Source organism: Myxocyprinus asiaticus, chromosome 25 (genome assembly GCF_019703515.2).
Source record: "Myxocyprinus asiaticus isolate MX2 ecotype Aquarium Trade chromosome 25, UBuf_Myxa_2, whole genome shotgun sequence".
NCBI lineage: Eukaryota > Metazoa > Chordata > Actinopteri > Cypriniformes > Catostomidae > Myxocyprinus > Myxocyprinus asiaticus.
The window spans coordinates 46,030,001-46,056,561 of record NC_059368.1 but is presented as its reverse complement, the minus strand read 5'-3'; the positions used below and the strand labels follow the sequence as shown (position 1 = coordinate 46,056,561).

The following is a 26,561-nucleotide window of genomic DNA, read 5'->3' as shown; positions in this document are numbered from 1 at the left end:
ACATATCGGCAATGCACGTCTTATTAGTAAAAGGATCATTTTTTATATCGATAATTACTTTGTTACTAGTACAATTGTCCAGTCCTGATATCAACAACTGAATTACAACTATAAAAATGCTCTTTTTTAATAATTTGGTTTTTTACTAGTGGCAATGTTCATTTCAGATATCTGTAATGTGATTGTAACTAGTAAGAAAACTTGTCAGATATCTTTAATTCCTCTCCAATTTACTGATATCTGAAATGCCAAATCTAACATGTACAGGTGCATCTCAATAAATTAGAATGTCGTGGAAAAGTTCATTTATTTCAGTAATTCAACTCAAATTGTGAAACTTGTGTATTAAATAAATTCAGTGCACACAGACTGAAGTAGTTTAAGTCTTTGGTTCTTTTAATTGTGACGATTTTGGCTCACATTTAACAAAAACCCACCAATTCACTATCTCAAAAAATTAGAATACATCATAAGACCAATAAAAAAAAAACATTTTTAGTGAATTGTTGGCCTTCTGGAAAGTATGTTCATTTACTGTATATGTACTCAATACTTGGTAGGGGCTCCTTTTGCTTTAATTACTGCCTCAATTTGGCGTGGCGTGGAGGTGATCAGTTTGTGGCACTGCTGAGGTGGTATGGAAGCCCAGGTTTCTTTGACAGTGGCCTTCAGCTCAGCTGCATTTTTTGGTCTCTTGTTTCTCATTTTCCTCTTGACAATACCCCATAGATTTTCTATGGGGTTCAGGTCTGGTGAGTTTGCTGGCCAGTCAAGCACACCAACACCATGGTCATTTAACCAACTTTTGGTGCTTTTGGCAGTGTGGGCAGGTGCCAAATCCTGCTGGAAAATGAAATCAGCATCTTTCAGCAGAAGGAAGCATGAAATGCTCCAAAATGTCTTGGTAAACGGGTGCAGTGACTTTGGTTTTCAAAAAACACAATGGACCAACACCAGCAGATGACATTGCACCCCAAATCATCACAGACTGTGGAAACTTAACACTGGACTTCAAGCAACTTGGGCTATGAGCTTCTCCACCCTTCCTCCAGACTCTAGGACCTTGGTTTCCAAATGAAATACAAAACTTGCTCTCATCTGAAAAGAGGACTTTGGACCACTGGGCAACAGTCCAGTTCTTCTTCTCCTTAGCCCAGGTAAGACGCCTCTGACGTTGTCTGTGGTTCAGGAGTGGCTTAACAAGAGGAATACGACAACTGTAGCCAAATTCCTTGACATGTCTGTGTGTGGTGGCTCTTGATGCCTTGACCCCAGCCTCAGTCCATTCCTTGTGAAGTTCACCCAAATTCTTGAATCGATTTTGCTTGACAATCATAAGGCTGCGGTTCTCTCGGTTGGTTGTTCATCTTTTTCTTCCACACTTTTTCCTTCCACTCAACTTTCTGTTAACATGCTTGGATACAGCACTCTGTGAACAGCCAGCTTCTTTGGCAATGAATGTTTGTGGCTTACCCTCCTTGTGAAGGGTGTCAATGATTGTCTTCTGGACAACTGTCAGATCAGCAGTCTTCCCCATGATTGTGTAGCCTAGTGAACCAAACTGAGAGACCATTTTGAAGGCTCAGGAAACCTTTGCAGGTGTTTTGAGTTGATTAGCTGATTGGCATGTCACCATATTCTAATTTTTTGAGATAGTGAATTGGTGGGTTTTTGTTAAATGTGAGCCAAAATCATCACAATTAAAAGAACCAAAGACTTAAACTACTTCAGTCTGTGTGCATTGAATTTATTTAATACACGAGTTTCACAATTTGAGTTGAATTACTGAAATAAATGAACTTTTCCACGACATTCTAATTTATTGAGATGCACCTGTAGAAATACATTTACAGATATACAGAAAATAAGCATAATTAACACACACCATGTTTACCTTCACAGCGAGTGAACTTGTATTTAATGTAGTCCGAGTCATATTTTCTTTTACCTTGGGTGCTTTTGTTCATGGTTTTTATGGATAAGAGAATGTCACACAACCTGTCCATATTGCAACTGGGGTCATTTTTTGTCCAAATCCTCTTCTACAATGAACATGTTTTCAATTACTGAGTTCAAATTCATTTTAATATTTTTTCTGGGGCTTAAAGTAAAAAATGTCAAGTGGTGCAACCGTCCAGAGACAAATCACAGTCTCATTAAAAGCTGAAATTCTTGAGACAATTCAAGAAGAATAACTCTGAAAAGATAAGCTGTGAAACTATTTTATTCTAAAATGATTATTATTTAAAAATCCTTTGTCCGCCAAATCAAAGTCATGTGGTGAAACCACCATGTAGAAGGCCATTCTGTTGTCATGTGACAAAAAACATAAAACAGAGAGGACGTCTTTAGACCCTCATGACCTTTAAAAATATATCATTAAACATTAAAACTTTTACATTTTTATGAAAAGCACACAACCCTGAGAAAACTTCTTGATGCTATTGACTCAATAATTCATGATATTTGTGAAGTTAATGAAGTTGTGTACATGTATTCAAGGTGCAAGTAAGTTTTTAATACCCAAGTATTTTTTTGTTGTTGTAGAAAACACATGTTTTTCCAAAATTTGTGAAATCAGATAGATTTTTAAAAGATTTCATTTTTATCACCTTTATTTTCAATGACCAGATGTCTTTAAAATGCAGTAGTGTTTGATTGGACATACAGCCTGTGACATCAACAGCAAAAGATATGGGAAGTGTTTTCTACTCGCTTTTAAAAGTTGATAAGACTATTTATTTTGCATGATTATATGATTAGTTGCCTTTCATGACTAGTATTGAACAGTGTTTTTCTTATCAGATTTGGGTGGTGGGCGACTGGTTGAGAAGCTCTGATGTCAAACTAAATTAAAGTCAAAGGTAATAAAAAACACCAGAGCAGCACTATAGGAAGAGGAAAACTACATGAGGGTGTTTTTTTTAAAAAAAAGGAACATTCCAGAATGCAGCGGAATGGAAGGACATTCAGGAGTGGTTCTTGGAAGAGCACAGCATTCCAGGAGAAATTCCACTGATGAGGATTACAGAGCCAAGCTTATCCTAGATGGTCAGATTCCATCTGTTCTCATCACTTATAGCATGATCTAATGTCAAAGAACAGAATAAATCTATATGGACCAATCAGATTAATACAAAGAAAAATGCAGTTAGGATTTTAGGCTCATTTTAAACTTATTTAATGGTCAAATTCAGGAACATTGTTATAAGTGTGATAAATGAAAAGGCCAAGGACAATTCCATGCAGCACAACACCCACATACACACACACAACATGTTTCTGACACAATTAAACAGCTGAATACACCCTATACATGTGCATTACCTCTCTACACCATTACAAATGCGCTACATAAAAATAATCAGGGATTATTTAATCATTTATCAATATATTCTCACTCAATCACTGTTTGATACAGCAAACCTCTCACACAATAAAAGATAAGAAGATTATTGTAAATCTACACTAGAAACACTACAAGTCCCAGAAGGCAGTAAATAACACTTGCATCTAATTCAGTCTCGTTTAGTCTTGCTGTGTGCCCATCCATTTGGAGTAACATCTCACTGCAGGAATATTATATCTGAGTTTTGATCTCTTGAACACAAAACACATTATATATAGACCAAACCGTCAGAGCCAAACCAAAGGCTTTAAAAGCTGAAGTGTGTGATTTTTGCATTGTTTTCAAACTGCTTTCCCGAATTCTCCCCTCGTCTGCCATAGGTCAAGCTACTGATTGAGCTGGATGGGCCGCTCAAAACAAACAGAACAATATCAACAGCTTACCCTCGTGTTGCTCCAAAAACCAAATGACTTTCATTCAGCTTATGCAGGTTTTTGAGTCACAGAAACTCAAAATGTGAATTACTTTGCATCTACATAAAAACACATGTTAGACCAACAATATTCCCCAAATGAGTTCCCAGCATGCATTGCAACATGAATAAACTATATTCGGTTAGTGTTACAGGCTTATTTTTATGTATTTATTTTTGCTGACTTCATAAATGCTGTTATTATTGTTTTTTGTTGCCACTGTTAGTCAGTTGTTGTGGTGATTTTAAGAGCTCATTTTTTAGCTTTGTTGATTGTCACTGTCACTGAGGTTTGTGTGTTAAGGACTGAGGTCTGTTGTGTGTTTGTGTCAAACAATTGTATGTACTGTCTTCCAAGACATACCTCTCTCCTCAGAAGCAAAGATTGCAATTCACTTCATGTAAAAGTGACTGAAATGGTGACAAACTGAAAGTTCTCATATTGCAAATTGATAGTTGCCTGAACAAGAAGTTAGTAGTTTTCTCAACAAGAAATCTTGCATTTAATGAACAAACAAATTCACATTGACTAAACAAAGCAATTTTACTGAGGACAATTATTAACCCCATGTGTATCAAATATGATACACAATGTTTGACGGCTCCTGTCTCCCTCTCTTTTCAAGCTGAAAAGCCAAAAAACATATGGTATGTAAGTTTCACATGTTTATGGCACCATCTGGTGGTTATTTGTGAGAAAAAAAGTGGTTTCAATGTTTATATCAATCTATTTAAAATGGCAACTGACTTGTGCGAAAAGTAACTTATGTTGGGATAAATGACAGCTTATTTTAATAAAGTAAAAGTGACAGTAATGATTATATTGTTACTGATATTTTAAAATGAGTATTTGCTGAATATAAACAACTTATGCCTGGTTAAATGTTTGTATATTATTTTATTTAAAAAGCATTTCATGTCCACTATAAAAATCATTTATGAGAATGCATATCGCTCTGTTCCTAGAGCAGCTTTGGGACTATCTGATCACTGTCTGGTTCATCTTCTTCCAACCTACAGACAGAAATTAAAATCTGCTAAGCCAGTATTAAGGACTGTAAAGAGATGGACCAACGAAGCAGAGCTGGAACTACAAGCCTGCTTTGACTGCACTGATTGGAGTGTTTTTGAGGCTGCAGACACCAATCTGGACGAGCTCACAGATACTGTTACATCGTATATCAGTTTCTGTAAGGATATGTGCATTCCTACTAGGACTTATTTAACATACAACATTGACAAACCATGGTTTACAGCGGAACTCAGGCAGCTTCGTCAGGCCAAAGAGGATGCTTACAGAGTTGGGAATAAAGTCTTGTACAATCAGGCCAGGAACACACTGAATAAGGGAATCAGAGTGGCTAAAAGAAGATACTCTAAGAAGCTGAAAAACAAGTTTTCAGCTAATGACCCTGCATCAGTGTGGAGTGGCATAAACAATTTAAGAATTACAGGACTCCTACCCCCAACCCTGTGGTGGACCAACAACTGGCTGACGACCTGAATGTGCTCTACTGCAAATTTGAAAGGCCCAATCTCACACCCTACACCCACTCTGACCTTCACTTCACACAAACACCAACACCTCCTGCAACCCCCCTCCTCCTGCTACTCAACCTGCACTTAAGATCTGTGAAGATGATGTGAGCCGCGTCTTTCGGAAACAAAGGATAAGGAAAGCACAGGGCTCAGATGGCGTTTCACCTGCATGTCTTAGATCCTGTGCTAACCAGCTGGCCCCCATCTTCACACAGATCTTCAATAGATAACTGGAGCAGTGTGAAGTCCCATGCTGCTTCAAACATTCCACTATCATCCCCATCCCAAAGAAACCAAAAATCACAGGACTTAATGATTACAGACCTGTTGCCCTGACGTCTGTGGTCAAGAAATCATTTGAGAGACTGCTGTTGGCCCACCTGAAGAACATCACTGAACCCTTTCTAGATCCCCTTCAATTTGCTTATCGAGCAAACAGGTCTGTGGATGATGCAGTCAACATGGGATTGCATCATATCCTGCAACATCTGGACAGACCAGGGACATATGCAAGAATCCTTTTTGTGGACTTCAGTTCAGCTTTCAACACCATCATCCCAGCTATACTCCAGAATAAATTACACCAACTCTCTGTTCCCATGTCTATCTGTCAGTGGATTACCTGCTTTCTGACGGACAGGCAGCAGCTTGTGAGACAGGGGAAACTCACTTCTAGGACCTGTACAATCAGCACTGGTGCCCCCCAGGGATGTATGCTCTCCCCACTACTCTTCTCCCTCTACACCAATGACTGCATCGCCAAGGACCCCTCTGTCAAGCTCCTAAAGTTTGCAGATGACACCACTGTCATCGGCCTCATCCGAGATGACGATGAGTCTGCATACAGAAGGGAGGTTGAACAGCTGGCTGTCTGGTGCAGTCAAAACAACCTGGAGCTGAACACGCTCAAAACGGTGGAGATCATTGTGGACTTCAGGAGGAATACCACAACACTGACCCCCCTCACCATTCTAAACAGCACTGTGGCAGTAGTGGAGTCATTCAGGTTCCTGGGCTCTACCATCTCACAGGACCTGAAGTGGGAGACACACATTGACTCCACTGTGAAAAAGGCCCAGCGGAGGTTGTACTTCCTTTGCCAGCTGAGGAAGTTCAACCTGCCACAGGCGCTGCTGATACAGTTCTACTCAGCAGTCATTGAGTCTGTCCTCTGCACTTCAATAACTGTCTGGTTTGGTTCACCTATGAAATCAGACATCAGAAGACTACAAAGGACAGTTTGGACTGCTGAGAGGATTATTGGTTGCCCCCTGTACCCCCTTCAAGAACTATACACTTCCAGAGTGAGGAAATAGGCTGGAAAAATCACTCTGGACCCCACTCACCCAGCCCACTACCTTTCTGAACTGTTGCCTTCTGGCCGATGCTTCAGAGCTCTGAGCACCAGAACCGTCAGGCACAGGAACAGTTTTTTCCCTCAGGCTATCCATCTCATGAACAGTTAAAACTGCCCCATTGAGCAATAACTATGTGCAATACACAGTTTAGTCTTTCTTATATTTATCCAACACATCCAACCTCTTCTGCCATTACATTCCTCTGGAAAAAAAACAAAAAACATTTGCACTGTACATAACAGATTGTATTAGATTTGCACTACCCATGTGTATGTACTGTATGTATGTATGTGTGTGTCTGTACGTATGTGTATAATTATTTTTTATTATTATCTGAGTCTTGCTGGTGTTTTTGTATTGTTTTTGTATTGTTGTACACTGGAAGCTCCTGTCACCAAGACAAATTCCTTGTATGTGTAAGCATATTTGGCAATAAAGCTCATTCTGATTCTGATTCTGAAAAAGAAAATTCTGACATATACATGTTATAAGATATATTTAAAGAGTGAACTAATATTTCTGTGTAGTTTCATATATGCAGCCTGCTCTGTCATTATGAAGATCTCATTATTTTACATTACAAGCTATTATGATGCCATCTTACCATAAGTTCCTGAGACCCAGCAAAAAAAGTTTTACAATTTCCCTTTTTAAATGTCAATATAGTGTTTGGTGCATAAAATACATACGATAAAAACTGTTTATTGAAAAAAGAATATTTTATTCATATTGTATTTGATTGTACTGTGATACATTTTAATGCATTTTTTAAAGAACAAGGAGAGGAAGTTGTCATTGCCAAACTCTCAAACATTTGGTATCTCTGAAAAGCCCAGGGAGTCCTCTGATAATACCCCAAGATTTACCACTGTAGAAAAACTTACATAACAAATGTCCTACACAAAAATGAATTGCTGGGCCTCAGGAGGATAATGACCTACACGGGACGTGGTCACCGCGTGTTCCCTATTCATTTTCAATGAGAGAGAGGCAGCAGGCAGCAAAACATAGGTGGCAGTCGAAGTGGCTCCACTTTCCAAGCTCCTTCATGAGAATCCTGCTGCTTTGTCGTGCACAACTGCTTTCGGCATCCACCGCGCAAGATAAAAATATTTTATTGTATCTCTCCACGACTGCTGCTTGTCACTGACCAATCAAAGCTGAATTTATTCACAACCAATCAAATGACATTTAGCTTTTATTTAGTCAAAAAAACAACATGGAGATGAATATACTTGCTGTTGCTGAATTTCCTGAGATATATAACGTTTCTCTGAGCATTTATAAGAGACATAAATAGGAAAACAGCCTCATGAGAAGCTGTGAGTGGACGAGTCGGTGTACCAGTAGAAAATATACTACGGAAACATGTATAGCTTATGTTTGGAAGATAGACGACTGTGCGATGTACACAAATGGGCCATGGACCGTATACTTTAATTTTCTCTTCTGCAACAGTCTGAAACATCAACTTTAGATAAACAGAAAACACAATTGCCCAGGTGGGTTATTGGCAGAGTGTTTTGTGGATTCTGAATGCTCATTTTAGTCCTCCCATTTTAATTATTGATGTGATGTTATTTATACTATACCAATTTGTCAATAAAAATATAATGTAACATGCAGTCTGTTTCTTTAGTCATTAAAGAAAATGCAGAGCTCATCAAATGTGGAGACAGGTGGCAAGACGCCATCAATATTTACAATTACATTGTTTAGTCTTGATACTATAATTTTACATTAATATAAAAATAGCTCATTACAATATTTATAGTTATAAAACATTTTATGAAAAAATAAGTGTCAATCACTAACATGAAATCTAATACAATATTTACAGTAATCGCCTCATAGATCAGTAACTGAACTGAAGCAGTGGGAGCATTATTGCATTTCTACTGGCGCATTTTGCACCGCTTCTCTTGTGAATGGAAAATGCCTGTACAAACAAGAAGCGGCAAGATCGCAAACAAAGCCTTCCGCCCACCGCGTCCCGTGCAAAACCGCCTTTACAGTCTAATGTATCAAATATGATAGTACATTAAAAAGAAGTCAACATTTGTTTTGTTTTTTTAAAGTTTGTCTAATGGCGCTAAAAACAGTTCAATGTCAAACATTTGAATTTCTTTCATGTATCAGGCTTTACAGGGTTAAGACAAATCTTACTATGCTAATAGCTAATTTGTTTTGTTTTGTTTTTTTGTTTTTTTTACAGTGCATGAGTTGAACAATATTTTGGACTACTTTCTTCATATATCAACTGCTATTGAATGTATGGCGACTGCGACATTCTTTGAAAGTTTTCCTTTTGTGTTCCACAGAAGAAAGAAGGTCATGTGTGTTTGGAACGACATGAGGGTGAGTAAATGATGACAGAAAAATGGTCATTTCTGGGTGAACTGTTCATTTCAATCTGTGCACAAAGTCACAAGCAGTTTGACAGATTTAATGGCTGGTAAATCAACACCAGAAATACTTGCTGGAAGTGACTTAGGAGCAAATGTGTGTGTCAGCAGACAAAGATTAGAAGACAACCTCAAGGGCTAAAATGAGACCACGGTCATCCTGCCTGTGAATGTATTGATCACACTGTCTCCTGTATCTATTTTAAGAGTATGACTGTGAATGAGAGCATTGATTCTGCTTGCACTGGGAGATTTAAAGTGAGAGTGCTTATCAGATAAATGAGAGAGGCCAGCATCAGCACAGGATGACGTCTGAAGCAGTGTGTCTCTATAACAGAACAAACATTAAAAAGTGTGTCACTTTTCTGGTGTTCAATATAATACTTTCTCCTATCCCAGCTTAATATGCAGAAACAACTTTAACTAAGCCATTTGTAGGTGAATTATCTTGAAAACTGTAAACACTGTGTCTCTCTATTGTAATATTTTGCAAGCTACAAAAGCACATGGACGGGGTGCATGGAAAAGTGCACTGAATGCAACCAAACACTGTAAGTCACTGAACACGTATATTTCTGAGAGAGTGACTGACAGCACAATGAGAATCAACACTGACCTCTAGTGTCACCGACCGGAACTGAAAACAACATCCTTGTGCTTGCTAAAATGCCTTCTACCTCCAGTAAAATAAAAAGATGAATACTGTTTTCCTATTGGCAGTTATGAGTTAACTTTGGATATGTAGCTCACAAATCCCTTCTAAAAGAAGCTCAGAGATCAATGTGGAAAATAATACAATTCAACTAACTGTATAATCACACATAGTTAGGATAGCTAAATAATTTGCCTGATCAGTGTGTACTGTGCAGGAGTAACTCGTAAGTGTGCATCTCACAAAGTTGATCACTACATTGCAAAGTGCAAAAAGGCCCTCAATTTTCCTTTTGACTTTTTTTTTTTTTTTTTTGGTTTAAATTTTGTACGATGAACAATTCTGGTACTGTGTTGGGTCAACACTTGATGTCCAATGTAAAATCTAAATCCTGCAGCAAAACCAGTGGAAATATTCTGAAATGTTTTAATATTAGAATTTGCCCCCAAATGAAGATAATTCAAGACATTACGTTATTGTGGCAAATGAATAAAGCAATGAATACATATAAAGTGGCTTTGGAAGTCAATATATTATTTGTCTTATTTCCATATCATTGAACAACAGATTATCGCTGGTTTACAGTCCACAGCAATCTATTTCACATTTGACTTGTTAATCAGTTTGAGGTAGACATAATGTTTTCTAAAGCTTTAAAAAGCATTTTGAGACGCCTTCATTCTGTTCAATTAAAGAAATAGTTCACCCAAAAATAATAATTCTCTCATCATTTCCTCACTGTTATGCTGTCTAAAACTCATATGAACTTCTTTCCTCTGCAGAACACAAACCAAGATATTTTGAAGGATGTAAGAGGGGTTTTTTGTCCATTCACTGTATGTTGAAGCTCCAAAAAGGACATAAAGGCAGCATAAAGGTAATCCACAACTCCAGTGGTTTAAGCACTGATCTAGTGATATATAATATAGAACTGGGACCGGACTCAAAAAAAATTTCTTAACCCTTGCATTGTGTTCATTCTGTGCTAACACGTTGTGTTCCCGGTCAAAAATGACCGGCCCACTAAGATTGTTTATAAATCTCTCATATTGCATATATTATCACAAGATATTGCCTTAGATCTTTTCATCAACTATTTTGACAGATTTTCTACTCCTTTTTTGAACATTTTTTTTTTAAAATATATTTTTATTGATAGAAGGATTCATTGATATGAACTGAGCTTATACCGGGCCGGTGGTAGGCACTCCCTGCGAAAAATAAATAAATAATATTAATAATAATAACATAATAAATTAATGACCACTTGATCTGAACAAAGGTGTCATTTTAAAGCTTAGAATCTGGACTTTACAATGCATATAGCTGATCATACCAATTCTTAAATAATGCTTTTTAATTTGCTGACAAATTAGAACTGTTTCGTTCTCATCGTTTGCAAATGTATTATTATATATTCAGAGTTAGTAAAACCATAAAAAGATGAGATAGCCATGTGTTATACACTACCGGTCAAACGTTTTGAAACACTTGACTGAAATGTTTCTCATGATCTTAAAAATCTTTTGATCTGAAGGCGTATGCTTAAATGTTTGAAATTAGTTTTGTAGACAAAAATATAATTGTGCCACCATATGAATTTATTTCATTATAAAACTAACATTTAATAAAAATAAAAAAAGTTTTTGAAATGGATGAATTGGACCAAATAATAAAGAAAAGCAGCCAATAAGTGCCCAACATAGATGGGAACTCCTTCAATACTGTTTAAAAAGCATCCCAGGGTGATACCTCAAGAAGTTGCTTGAGAAAATGTCAAGAGTACATGTCTGCAAATTCTAGACAAAGGGTGACTACTTTGAAGATGCTAAAATATAACACAGTTTTGATTTATTTTGGATTTTGTTTAGTCACAACATAATTCCCATAGTTCCATTTATGTTATTCCATAGTTTTAATGACTTTACTATTATTCTAAAATGTGAAAAAAACAAATTATAATAAAGAATGAGTAAGTGTTTCACAACTTTTGACCGGTAGTGTATATTGTTGGAACGGTCTCAGTTAGTAGAATGCAATGAGCACATTTGTTTCACTCAGAGGCCAAACTGCAGTGAGTTTTAGTGTGTGAAATTCATATAAATATAAAAAACATATAATATTTTTATATTATAAAAATATAATAATTTCCCTTACTACTTCCTGAAACATACATATAACACAGACAATAACATATCATAACTTACAGCAGACTATCCCGATTCAAACGAGCCCAAACGCAACATAATATGATAAGTAGATTTAGAAATATTCCTCAAAGAGTGTATATGGAAAGATGATGCACAAAGGGACACTCAACACACATTGTGTGTGTGTGTGTTTGTGTGTGTGTGCATATGTCCGAGGACTTTGTGTGTGCAAACACACATCCACATATGTGCTCATGTAAAGGATTGGGATGCTCCTGAACACTTAATATTTCTGTATTTTGTAGTCTAATCCATTCATTTCCAATGGTCGGTCGTTTTTGAGTGTGTAACAAAGTGAAATCAAACCAATAAAATGTTAAGAAAATTGTTCATTTTTTTGGTGTGTGTTTTCAGATACCATATGTGAACAAAGTCAAGGAATTTTATTCCAATTGGATTAAGTAAAAAAAAATAAAAAATCATTATAAAATCAAGTCAAAATGACCAGAACACAACATGAGGGTTAAGAAAAAAAAAAAAGAAAGTTCCTATAAATTGTAAGAAGTTCATAATAATGTTGCTAAGTGCAATTCTTGAAAATGTTTTAAGAAGTTCTCAAATATTTTTTCCTAAAAACATTAGACATTGTCTGATTAAACTAGCCTGCTGGTCACTGCCTTGTCTAAAACAACAAATGTAATACTTCATCACTGGTAAATCCTAACGATAATTTAACAATATCTATCTATTAACCTTTTTTTTAAGTAGCAAGCACCTCGCGATCATTTTTTTTTTTTATGTTAAGTGCATGAGAAGAGTAAGTAAACAACATTAAGCTTAATATACTATGTAGCTAGTATTATAATGTTGTAATGCTTAATATGTGTGGCCCTCTCCATCATTTTGAGCTGCTCTGACCCAGAAACACATTTTGAGTTTTATGCACTAAAGAATAAAGGACAGTCTCAGCCTCCTAATGATATAATTATTATGTTTCTACAAAGAGAGAGCGTTGTGCAGCACATCCGCTTGAATTGACTAGCATGATTGGTCAGCACTTTAAAGGAATTTTCCGGGTTCAACACAAGTTCAGCTCAATCGACAGCATTTGTGTCATAATGTTGATTACCACAAAAATTAATTTCGACTCATCCCTCCTTTTCTTTAATAAAAGCACAAATCTGTGTTCCAGTGAGACACTTACAATGGAAGTCAATGGGGTCAATAATCTGTAAACATTAAAATACTCACTGTTTCAAAAGCATAGACACAAGACATAAACAATATGTGTTAACATGATTTTATTAGCCATAAACCCTAAAAAGATGATTTAAACTTTACAGCTCAAATAATACAAGAGTTTTAACAGAAGAATTAATATAAGTACTTTTATAAAATTATAAGCTTCACATTTCTGTCTTTAAACCCTCCAAAAATTGACCCCATTGACTTCCATTGTAAGTGTCTCACTGGAACACAGATTTGTGCTTTTTTAAAGAAAAGGAGGAACGAGTCGAAATTCATTTTTGTGGTCATCAATATTATGACACAAATGCTGTTGATTGAGATTAACTTGTATTGTACCCGGAATATTCCTTTTAGAAGCTTCAAAACAACATTTATTGTTAGAATTTCGTAATAACATTTAGATTGCTTGAAAGCTGAAAATAAAAATAACAAAACACAAAACAAGTCAAAAACTTTTTTTGGTCTAAAATCTCATTTCTACATAAGCAGCCCATTGCGACTTTCAAATCAACATGAGAGAACATGTCACATTTGAAACTACACAATAAATTCATTAAACAACTTATCTTTTGAGATTTAAGACAACTGTGAGGTTATCAAAGCTTTAAAGGGATAGTTCAGCCAATAATGAAAATTCTCTCATTATTTACTCCCCCTCATAATATTCTAGGTGTGTATTTCTTTCTTCAGCAGAACACATTTGAAGAAAAATAGAAAAATATCTCAGCTCAGCAGGTCCTTAAAATGCAAGTGAATGGAGATTTTTCTTTTGAAGCTCCAAAAATCACAGACAGTCAGCACAAACGTCATCTATATGACTCCAGCTGTTAAATTAATGTCTTTTAAAAATAAACAACCACTTTTGGTGCGAAAAAGATCAATATTTAAGTACTTTAACTACAGTGCATCCGGAAAGTATTCACAGCGCTTCACTTTTTCCACATTTTGTTATGTTACATGAGGTTGGACATGATTTGGAAAGGCACACACCTGTCTATATAAGGTCCCACAGTTAACAGTGCATGTCAGAGCACAAACCAAGCCATGAAGTCCAAGGAATTGTCTGTAGACCTCCGAGACAGGATTGTATCAAGGCACAGATCTGGGGAAGGGTACAGAAAAATGTCTGCAGCATTGAAGGTCCCAATGAGCACAGTGGCCTCCATCATCCGTAAATGGAAGAAGTTTGGAACCACCAGGACTCTTCCTAGAGCTGGCCGCCCGGCCAATCTGAGCGATCGGGGGAGAAGGGCCTTAGTCAGGGAGGTGACCAAGAACCCGATGGTCACTCTGACAGAGCTCCAGCGTTTCTCTGTGGAGAGAGGAGAACCTTCCAGAAGAACAACCATCTCTGCAGCACTCCACCAATCAGGCCTGTATGGTAGAGTGGCCAGACAGAAGCCACTCCTCAGTAAAAGGCACATGACAGCCCGCCTGGAGTTTGCCAAAAGGCACCTGAAGGACTCTCAGACCATGAGAAACAAAGATTGAACTCTTTGGCCTGAATGGCAAGCGTCATGTCTGGAGGAAACCAGGCACCGCTCATCACCTGGCCAATACCATCCCTACAGTGAAGCATGGTGGTGGCAGCATCATGCTGTGTGGATGTTTTTCAGTGGAATGAACTGGGAGACTAGTCAGGATCGAGGGAAAGATGAATGCAGCAATGTACAGAGACATCCTTGATGAAAACCTGCTCCAGAGCGCTCTGGACCTCAGACTGGGGTGAAGGTTCATCTTCCAACAGGACAACGACCCTAAACACACAGCCAAGATAACAAAGGAGTGGCTCCGGGACAACTCTATGAATGTCCTTGAATGGCCCAGCCAGAACCCAGACTTGAACCCGATTGAACATCTCTGGAGAGATCTGAAAATGGCTGTGCACCGACGCTCCCCATCCAACCTGATGGAGCTTGAGAGGTCCTGCAAAGAAGAATGGGAGAAACTGCCCAAAAATAGGTGTGCCAAGCTTGTAGCATCAAACTCAAAAAGACTTGAGGCTGTAATTGGTGCCAAAGGTGCTTCAACAAAGTATTGAGCAAAGGGTGTGAATACTTATGTACATGTGATTTTTTTTTTTTTTCGTTTTTTATTTTTAATAAATTTGCAAAGATTTCAAACAAACTTCTTTCACGCTGTCATTATGGGGTATTGTTTGTAGAATATTGAGGAAAATAATGAATTTAATCCATTTTGGAATAAGGCTGTAACATAACAAAATGTGGAAAAAGTGAAGCGCTGTGAATACTTTCCGAATGCACTGTATAACGTATTGTTTCCGGTCGGCAGCAGTACGCGCGTGTGATGTAATCGTGTTGGCACGTGAGACGTGAAAACTGAGGCAGATGCGACACACACGGAGGAGCAGTGCTGTTTACAAGAGAGGAGGAGGAACGCTGTACAGAAGCTTCATTGGTTTTGGTTTAGATCTGTTTTTATTTGTTTCTTTACTCACAATGGTGCGATTGTGTGCTTATCCTGGATGACTCAACCGAGAGAAGAACATGAGATTACGTCCATAACATGCCAATGCGAATTCATCACACGAGAGACCACGTGAACTCGGTGCTCTCGTGAATGCATATACTGCTGCTGACCGGAAGCAATGGTTTATAGTTAAAAAAGTACTTAAATATTGATCTTTTTTGCACCAAAAGTTATCGTTTATTTTTAGAAGACATTAATTTAACAGCTGGAGTCATATAGATGACGTTTATGCTGACTGTCTGTGATTTTTGGTGCTTCAAAAGAAAAATCTCCATTCACTTGCATTTTAAGGACCTGCTGAACTGAGATATTTTTCTTCAAATGTGTTCTGCTGAAGAAAGAACGTCATACACACCTAGAATATTATGAGGGGGAGTAAATAATGAGAGAATTTTCATTTTTTGGTTGTGATTTAAAGTGATTTTTAAGAACATTTGTTTTTTTGAGAATTTGAATTCTTGGTATTTTTTTTTTCTTTAGAATAATCTTAAGGGGAAAAAGAACTCTCTTAAGAGGTTTATATAGGAAAACAAAATATTCGTAACTTTTTTCTTAAGACAAAAATTAAGAAGAAAATGGAGGTTAAGAAGAATATTCTTAAGAACGTTTCATAAATCTGGCCCCTGGATTGCTGATGCCCTCCTAACATTGAAGCCACTGCACTGCCATACTGGTGTGCCGAAACATTCACGTTCTGTTTTAATAGGAAATCATTTCCTTTCATTAAAAAGTGCCTTTTGTGCTCACTGTGAGCATTCTCTCTCTCTTCCTCACTCTCTCCATCACACACGAAGCAGTCCAATTAAACCAATGGCGTATTATTCCTACTTACATGACAACTTGACAACAGTTTTGCCTGGGGAACGTTGTGGATGCTCTGACATCACATATTGCAAAAAATATGTTCTTATAACGAATCTGATCTATAACAAGCAAATTAAGCTGATCACAACTGTCACCAGGGGGTGAAAGGCGACAGTCATATCCAGTGAAAATGTGCCATTATCTCCTGCTAGTCACTGAGGCTCACTGGCAGTTGGGGTACACCAATATGGGCACTCAAACACTTCCAATGGCTTCACCTCCTGCTGCCAGTTCTATATTATACTGCAGATCAGTGGTTTAATCCTAATGTTCTGAAGCGATACAACTGGTTTTGGGTTAGAAGCAGACCAAAATTGAAGTCTTATTCGCTATAAATCTTGACATTCGCAGTTAACACACTTCTTCGCGCTTGTACACAAACCAGACACCGTGTTGCCAGGTTTGTGTTTTCACACCCAGCTGGGCTATTTTAAAAATCCAGACTTATGAGTTAATGAGTCTCGGGTTTAGTTTTTTAAAATGTTAAATGAAAACACAACATCTTATTGATATATAATGAAAATGGGATATAGGACCTGGCAACTGCGTGCAGCATCAAAGCTTGAAAAATGTGGACCCCATTGACTTGTGTTCAATGGAAGACAGAAAGTCATACGAGTTTGAGACAACATAAAGGTGAGTAAATGATGAGTTAATTATCATATTGGGAAGAACTATTTAAGCTGTTTAACTTAACTTTAAGTTAACTCTATTTAACCTTAAGTTGTGCTCATTCACTCATTTTGTGCTGTCTGCGCTTGATAAGTGTGGTTTGGAGGGTCAGAGGTCATGATTCATTGGATTTTGTTTTTTTATTATTCAAAAAAAAAAGAAAAAGGAAAAAAAGGGGGCTAAATTGACAGTCTCTGCCTAAAGATAAATGGTTTCTGGGAGGATGTATGGTTAACAATTAGTAATGTTTTTATTTGTCAAATGCTAAGAGTCTTTTTCTGTTCTTTATTTAGAGGCTATTCCAAACAAACTAGAAAAAGCCAACAGATATCTGTTTAAAATATTCTTGGCAAGGCTGAAACTTGTAAATGGTACTAAGAAGACCCACTTATTAAATATGATATAATTATACATGATGTTTTTTTTATAATTCATGGCCTGCACTCTCCAGTCTGTTCTACTGAAATCACAAAATATAACACAAACAAATGCATAATAATTAGCGATATACTGCCATACCATGACATACAGCTGCTACTTTAATTACAAAACCTCACGCATTGAAAAAAATCTACATACTTTGAAACCATGACAACATCTCACCCCACTAAGACTGAAATCCCAGAATCTGCCCTGCTTTAAATCTTCCTGAAATACATGTTACTTATTTCATTGCATAACCATATGACATATTAGCTCCTGAACAAAGAGTCATTTATGAGTAAGTTATGATTGTTTAAATGTTTGCTGGGAATGTAATTTAGAAACTGGACCTCTTGAAATCCTTCACATTTTATTAAATAATCAATTGGGTTTCCAGGGGGCCTGGGTAGCTCAGCGAGTCAAGAAATTGCGTTTCCATCCATGGATTTTCATGCAAATTTGGGATGTCACATAAAAAATACTGGATGGAAACACCAAGATGCAGGTAAAGGTTAAAAAATGCACACAAAAAATTGAGGTAGATGCGTTTTTTATATTTAGTAAGAAGACATGTGCACAAACTACGATGGAAACTGAATATTTACTGTATTTTATACAGGAATACAGATGTGCAACAAAAAAGTCATGTGAAGATATAATTCACTTAGATAATATCATTGATATAAGCATCTCAAATGTTGCTCTGGTTATTCTGAAATGCCAAAGTCTGTCATGAAAATGATTGTCTACTATTACCTCCCAGAACTGCTGCTGAGTGCTAGCAAACATGAAGTTCATCAAAGTCATTCTTTACATTTAATAAAAGAGACACAGTGGATTCAACTTCCATTTTCCTTTCTATTTTGCACCAATATCCCTAGAAGTGACAATTCTGTTCTCTTATGCTGCTTTATTCGCAAACTGTTTTGGGGATTTACCGATTTTACGCATAAATCAATCTCGTAACTCGACTAATGTGACAGGGTCTTCGCATCTGATACCGTCACTGTACCATGATGCCATTTGTTTTGTAAGGGTGAAATGAAAGATGTGTAGTTTGGAAATGACCTGTAAACCTGAGCCCAAGTAACAAACCAGATAACTATAAGAGAGGACGCCAGATATACTGATGCAAAGTAACATGAAAGAAAAACAACGGCAAAACACAGTAACAACGCCAACACTGAAACAGAAAACATTATTTGGTTTTAGCGTGCATGTTGTACTGAATACAATGTTAACAATCCGAATATTGAGACTTTTATGAATTTTGCCAAAATGTTTAGTTACTGTGTTTTGCCTTTGCACTGCAGACTATCTGGTTTACTCACTGAAGGTGACACTCTTCTGGCAGTGGTAGTATCCATCTGGGGTCTTTTTCTTTAGCATGGAGCACAGATCCACTCTACACACACATTCGTCTCCAAATACTGCACTCTCAAACTCTGAGAACAGAGAGGGGTCGAGCTTTTTAATACCCTGTAAAGACACACACACAGAATATATCATCTAGATGTGTGAGCACACAGATGGGAGCACACACTGGGGAAGGAAGAGAGCATACAGTAGGGGTGGAACCGTCTGTTTTTGGCCGATAACCTCAGCAGGAAGTGTGTCCTTGTGGAAGATTATAGACACAACTCTTATCTGCCTCATGATGCATCCACATCCAGTGCTATCTGTCTGTCACATACACACACACACAGTTATCTAAAGGGAGACATAGAGACTTCTACTGTTTTTATAGAAAGCTAATTATAATTACTTTAGACTAACACTAACCCAAACCCAAATCTACCCCTTAAAGAAAACTTTTTTGAATAAAAAACAAACATTTATTCTGTATATGAATTGTTGCCATCCTCAAATATACCCAAAGAGAGGCTTTGTCAATCTTGTCCCCAATCTATATCTGTGTAGTACTCTCACACACACACACACACACACACACAGTTGTGCTCAAAAGTTTGCATACCCTGGCAGAAATTGTGAAATTTTGGCATTGATTTTGAAAATATGACTGATCATGCAAAAAAATTATTTTATTTAAGGATAGTGATCATATGAAGCCATTTATTATCACATAGTTGTCTGGCTCCTTTTTAAATCATAATGATAACAGAAATCACCCAAATGGCCCTGATCAAAAGTTTACATACCCTTGAATGTTTGGCCTTATTACAGACACACAAGGTGACACACACAGGTTTAAATGGCAATTAAAGGTTAATTTCCCACACCTGTGGCTTTTTAAATTGCAATTAGTGTCTGTGTATAAATAGTCAGTGAGTTTGTTAGCTCACGTGGATGCACTGAGCAGGCTAGATACTGAGCCATGGGGAGCAGAAAAGAACTGTCAAAAGACCTGCGTAACAAGGTAATGGAACTTTATAAAGATGGAAAAGGATATAAAAAGATATCCAAAGCCTTGAAAATGCCAGTCAGTACTGTTCAATCACTTATTAAGAAGTGGAAAATTTGGGGATCTCTTGATACCAAGCCAAGGTCAGGTAGACCAAGAAAGATTTCAGTCACAACTGCCAGAAGAATTGTTCAGGATACAAAGAAAAACCCACAGGTAACCTCAGGAGAAATACAGACTGCTCTGGAAAAAGACGGTGTGGTTGTTTCAAGCAGCACAATACGACGATACTTGAACAAAAATGAGCTGCATGTTCGAGTTGCCAGAAAGAAGCCTTTACTGCGCCAATGCCACAAAAAAGCCCGATTACAATATGCCTGACAACACCTTGACACGCCTCACAGCTTCTGGCACACTGTAATTTGTAGTGACGAGACCAAAATAGAGCTTTATGGTCACAACCATAAGTGCTATGTTTGGAGAGGGGTCAACAAGGCCTATAGTGAAAAGAATACCATCCCCACTGTGAAGCATGTTGGTGGCTCACTGATATTTTGGGGATGTGTGAGCTCTAAAGGCAGGGGGAATCTTGAGAAAATTGATGGCAAGATGAATGCAGCATGTTATCAGAAAATACTGGCAGACAATTTGCATTCATCTGCATGAAAGCTGCGCATGCGACGCTCTTGGACTTTCCAGCATGACAATGACCCTAAGCACAAGGCCAAGTTGACCTTCCAGTGGTTACAGCAGAAAAAGGTGAATGTTCTGGAGTGGCCATCACAGTCTCCTGACCTTAATATCATCGAGCCACTCTGGGGAGATCTCAAATGTGCGGTTATGCAAGACGACCAAAAAAAAAAAAAGACTACTTGCCAAATAAATAAATAAATGCACATGAAACATTGATTTGAAATTATTTTATTATCTTGTAGAGATCGCACAGTGATCTGAGAAGTAGTAAAGATGACTCTCAATACCCGGATGAGCGATCTGATATGTGGATGTGCGGTTGTTACTGAGAAATATCAGACCACTAGATGGCGCCATTGACCAATCAGAATCCAGTATTCCAGAGAGCCATCAAATAAGCGTTCATATTGATTTAATTTTAAGGATAAGAGGTATTACATTTTCAATCTTGAGAATATTTATTAAAGAGCACCTATTATGGTTTTTAAACGTGCCTGATTTTGTTTTAAAGGTCTCATACAAGAGATTTACATGCATTCAAGGTCAAAAAACACTTTAATTTGCTCATAATTTAAATTGCAGCATTACCTTTTTTTCCCAGTGTCAAAAACGACTCGTTCAATGATCCATTCTAAAGGATTCATTCTAAACTCCTCCTTTCAGAAAGCCTACTCTGCTCTGACTGGTCAGATGTCCCAGTCTGTTGTGATTGGTCTACCGCTTAGTGTAGTGTTTGAGGGCGGGTCAAAGCTGTTCGCGAGCAGCCAATGAAGACCAGAGGCTGGTTTTTTGTTACCAAATTACATAGGTTAGTACAGGAAGTAAGTCTGGAATTACTAACGACTCGTTTCAGGTGTTCAGAATCGGTTCTTTCTTTTGGGAGTCAATAACTCCATTTGTCGTGCTCTTTGAGTTTTGAAACTTTGCAGACTTTTTTACATTCACAAACAGCTATATAACACACTACATGAAAGGTAATATTTGAAAAACCATAACAGATGCTCTTTAATGAATTGACTAAATTGAAGTATTTGACATAAACAGATGAGACAGTATCTGTTTTACATGATTAGAAAAAAAAATGCTTTCATAAATGTAAAAAATGCCCCTGAAATCAAATCCAGGGTGTAAATATTGCCCCTTAAATGTTCAAGTTCATTTCTGATTCTGATGGACACGTTATGCATCAACTACCCAAAAACTTGGCAACAGTTATCAAGATTTGCAATTCCTGAAGGAAATGACAGTGCTTGCAAGGCAGTAAAAGAATAAGGTTGAAGTTCAATGTAAGCTTAGGCTTTAGGCTTTGGTTGTCATGATGAGTCTTGCTTTCTGTCGGCTGTGCACATGAAACAGCACACAGAGCTTCTTAAGATGGTTACAGAGATGCAAGAGAGAAAAAAACAATCACAATTTTATGAAAGATTAACAGATGAAGTTACTGTTTAAAAACAAACACTCGGCTCCGGCACTTTCAGGTTCTTTTGGCAGGGCAGAAAATAACTTCTTTCAATGGGACCTTTGTTCAAATTAAGCCGAAAATGCCCAAATGTTTGTGGGGTTAAAACACCCCATTTCTGAAAGATTTTTGGAGATTTAGGAAGCTGTTGGTAGATTCCAAATATGCTAAATGATGATCTTATACCAACATGTAAGATCAAGTGGGACGAGCCTCCACCGCAGCACATACTGTTTGTGAAATGATATGTGAATAAAAACAATGCAATACATCTAAAATGATGTATGAATATCGACCAGTGGACTGCAAGAGAACCACTAGTTAATCTCAATTACAGGTCAAAAGGGAGAGAGAATAGAGAGAGAAAAGACACAAATAACAAAAATACTAAAGACTGACTTTTTATTTCCTCGCTTAGAGAGCATTTGTGGTAATGCCGATACGCACCTAATCCGTCAAATACACTTCAAAATTCCACCAAAAATGTCCAACTTGGCGAGGTAATAATGTAAATACACTCAGTAATGTCTAAAGTGAGCTCAACAGTGGGACAAAAATTAGCAGATTTGTGTCAAAATGTCAGACTTAAAGTGTAAATGTAACCTAAAATACCTGCTGTTGATGACGTTAATATTAATCAAACAACAGAAATAACAGAAAACAAATAAACCACTCATTGCTCTTGGCTGGATACATTGAGTAGCTTTAAAAAGTATTAATGGAATATAACCATACAGTGAAGACCAGTAGCTAGTAGAAAGTAGTTTTATGTTACATTTAAATTCAAGTTTCTTGGGGGGGGGGTCACGTGACGCCATGCAAGAAGCAGACGTGTGAGCAACGAGCTCTGCGCACTTTGCTAAGTTTTTAATTATTTTCATGTTGTAATCTGGTAAATTTTGATACACCCAGTTACACATTTGCTCTTTGATGCAAAACATGGCAAAGAAGTCAAAATCATCGGGCTCTGGAGACATTATAAGACACTTACATGTTCAGGATGAAAGCCCCGACAGGCCTACAGACCGGGGACCCAATTTGGATGGCGCGGTGGGAGAGGTGATCCGACGAAGATTCTTGCTGACTTGGAGGATCTCGCTGTAATACGTCGATCGATTACGGCGATGGAAACAAAATTCTCTGAGTTAGCTACAAGAGTGACTGATGTTGAAAAACGAATCGATTTTCTGGAATCTTCGGAGAGGGAATTAACCGCTAATCCACCCGCGACCAAAGTTGATTTGGAACATCTCCTTGAAAAGCTTGAAGATCTTGAGAACAGAGGCCGCAGGAATAACATTCGAATTGTTGGAATTCCTGAGCATGAGGAGGGCAGAGATATGGTGCAATTCCTAGATGAGCTTTTCCCAAGTCTGCTCGACATAACAGGCCACAAGCTGGAAATCGAGCGGGCTCACAGAGTCCCGGCTCACAGATTTGCTGAGGGAGACAGGCCCAGATCGATTCTGGCCAGATTTCTGAGATCATCCGATAAAGATCTCGTGTTGCACCAGGCGAGGAGCAAAGGGAAGCTCTCTTGGAATGAACCATAATGTTTTGTTGTTCCCGGACTTTGTGAGTTCGACAAAAGAGAAACGCGATCGGTTCAAGGAATGCAAGAAACTCTTACATCGGAAAAATATCTCGTTTGCTCTGATGTTTCCGGCCAAACTGAGAATAGAAACGAAAAATGGTCGCAAAGTATTTATATGTCCAAATCAGGCAATGTCTTTTATAGAATCAATGTCTGATTAACCATTGGGTGTTTCTCATGTGAGTGGGTCGACTAGCTGTACTAACTCTTGAGGAAGCTGGGCGACATTTTGGTTTCTTTTTTCTTTTTGCGTTGACTCTGCCGAGCGGCTGGAGCTTGTTTTGTGAATAACACTTTTCGTTAAAGAAACTTCTGCACTGAAGTTCCCGGCCAGTTTGAGAGTGGACACTACGGATGACCGCAAAATATCTACATGCTCACATAAAGGATGTCTTTTATGAAGTTGACGGATTATGTAAGTCATGGTATTTACTTTTATGCGGCCTCCGAGTGAATTGACTCGATCATCCGGGGATCCGGGATGCCGGTTTTGTTTCGTTTTGTATTGGTTCCGCCTAGCGGTTGGAGCTTGTTCTATTGAATAACATTCCTTAGGAACAGCTGTGGATTAATCTGTTCGTTCTTCATGCTTATTCCTCCTGCTGGCTGGAGTTTGTTTTGTTGAGTATTTTATGGGACATTGGAATGATTACATCATCTGCTGAACTCATAACAGCTGGCTCACTGAACAATTTTTTGTCTATACGTGAATCTGAACGGTTTTATATCAGCTGGAATTTGTTTAGTGGAAGATCACACCTTTGAGACAGTTGTGTGAATGAATCTACACATTCTTTGTGTTCATTCTTCCTATTTGCTGGGTTTATTTTACAAAGTATTTTCTGTTATGTAATTAAATTGAGCAATCCGATGGCAAAGTTGTCGTGGGGCTCATGGGCGTTCATGGACCTTTTGAGTTTAGAGGGATTGTCGCCGGTTGGCGCTTTCGTGCGCGGGGTTAATGCACACGTTTTTCTTTTTTTCTGATTGTTTTGTTCGGGGGGAAGTTCGGGGTTTGATTGTTTCACTAATGGGGAATGTGGTCTGTATAATTTTTTTTTGACAATTTATTTTTTCTACTATATCAAAATGTCAAATGTTAATATGAGTGTACTATCTCTCTCCACATGGAAAGTAAATGTGTTGGGGCACCCCATAAAAAGAAGGAAGGTTATTACTTTTCTTAAACGAAAGAAATATGATATAGTGTTTCTTCAAGAAACACATCTCTCCCCGCAGGAAGCTGAAAAATTTGGGAAGATATGGGGTGGACATGTTTTCTTTAGTGCTGGCTCAAGTAAGAGCAAGGGAGTCATTACACTGATAAATAAACATCTACAATTCAAATGTCTCAAACAGATTAAAGATAAATTAGGGAGAGTCATTATTGTTTTAGCTGAAATTCAGGGGCAAAGGTTGATTTTGGCTAATATTTACGCACCTAACGCTGATGATCAGGGCTTTTTTATAGATCTTGAAGGGATGTTGCAAGCCGCTGGCACCCCTCATGATATAATATTGGGAGGAGACTTTAATCTTTTGATGGACTCAGTCCTTGATCATAGTGAAGCAAAAGTGTGTAAGCCCCCTAGAGCAACATTGACGCTTCACAGGATGTGTAAAAATCTTGGTCTTACAGATATTCTGAGACTTTTGAACCCATCTGGTAGGGACTACACATTTTTTTCATCAGTCCATAAGATTTATTCTAGAATAGATTTTATTTTTTATACCCAAATCCCTAATTTCATCTGTTGTTGATTGCTCAATTGGAACATTTCAGATCATGCCCTGGTGAGTTTAGAGGTGTTGCCACATATAGAGAAAAATAAATCCTATAATTGGCACTTTAATGTATCCCTTCTGCAAAATCCTGATTTCCAACAAATGTTAAAGACTGAAATCAATATTTATATGGAGACCAACTGGTCCTTGGTATCCTCTGTGGGCGTGGCTTGGGAGGCACTTAAGGCGGTTCTTAGGTGCCGGATCATACAGTATGCCTCATTCATTAAAAAAATCCAAAGCACGAGAACTCGTGGAGTTGGAAGGAAATATTAAAAGTGCCGAGGCAAAGTTGAAGCGCCGTATGTCAGCTGATGGCCTCAGAGAATTGACCCGATTGAAATACAGATATAATACTATTCTGTCGCAGAAAGTGGAGTTTTGGCTATTCAGGGCAAGACAGTCATACTTTGAGTCGGGGCACAAAGCAGGGAAGCTTTTGGCTAGATATATAAAGCAGAGAGAGTCTTTTTCTATCATTCCCTCATTGAAATCTGCTGGTGGTGAAATATTTACCTCAGCCATTGATATTAATAATGCTTTTAAAGAATTCTATCTTGATCTCTCTAGTTCCACGTCTTCGTCTCCTAATGAAGATATTAGGAACTTTGTGGAACCATTAGATCTTCCTAAACTGACGACTGAGCAAAAAAATTATCTTGATTCTGAGATAACCTTGGAGGAGCTTGACGAGGTAATCAAGTCCCTACCTACTGGCAAAGCTCCGGGGCCAGATGGTTTGCCGCAGAATTTTTTAGATCCTATGCTACAGATCTGGCTCCACTTTTGCTAGAAGTTTATACTGAATCATTAAAGAATGGAAAGCTTCCACCAACCAGCCCGGATCAGTGTGATTCTTAAAAAGGACAAATTTCCAAGCAAGTGTAAAAGTTACCGTCCAGTTTCCCTGATCCAGCTAGACGCTAAAATAGTCAAAAATTTTGGCTAACTGATTAAGTTATGACATCTCTTATACATATAGATCAGGTGGGATTTATTCGGGGACGTAACTCTTCTGATAATATTAGGCGTTTCATCAATATCAT

The 26,561-nt window shown here is 37.8% G+C and overlaps 1 protein-coding gene across 13 annotated transcripts in view; it reads right to left on the bottom strand.

The window, feature by feature from the left end:
• The window catches only part of LOC127416161 (A-kinase anchor protein 7), a 118,834-nt gene that overhangs the window by 76,641 nt on the left and 15,632 nt on the right, over positions 1-26,561 (bottom strand). For 9 of the 13 annotated variants that reach the window (XR_007893065.1, XM_051655351.1, XM_051655349.1 and 6 more), the window contains exon 7: positions 18,954-19,101. Coding sequence is in view for 9 of the 13 variants with exons in the window: in XM_051655351.1 (XP_051511311.1) it covers positions 18,954-19,101 (148 nt within the window). In the remaining 4 variants the exon portion in view is untranslated. The other 4 variants (XR_007893068.1, XR_007893066.1, XR_007893067.1 and 1 more) reach the window with 3 other exon arrangements.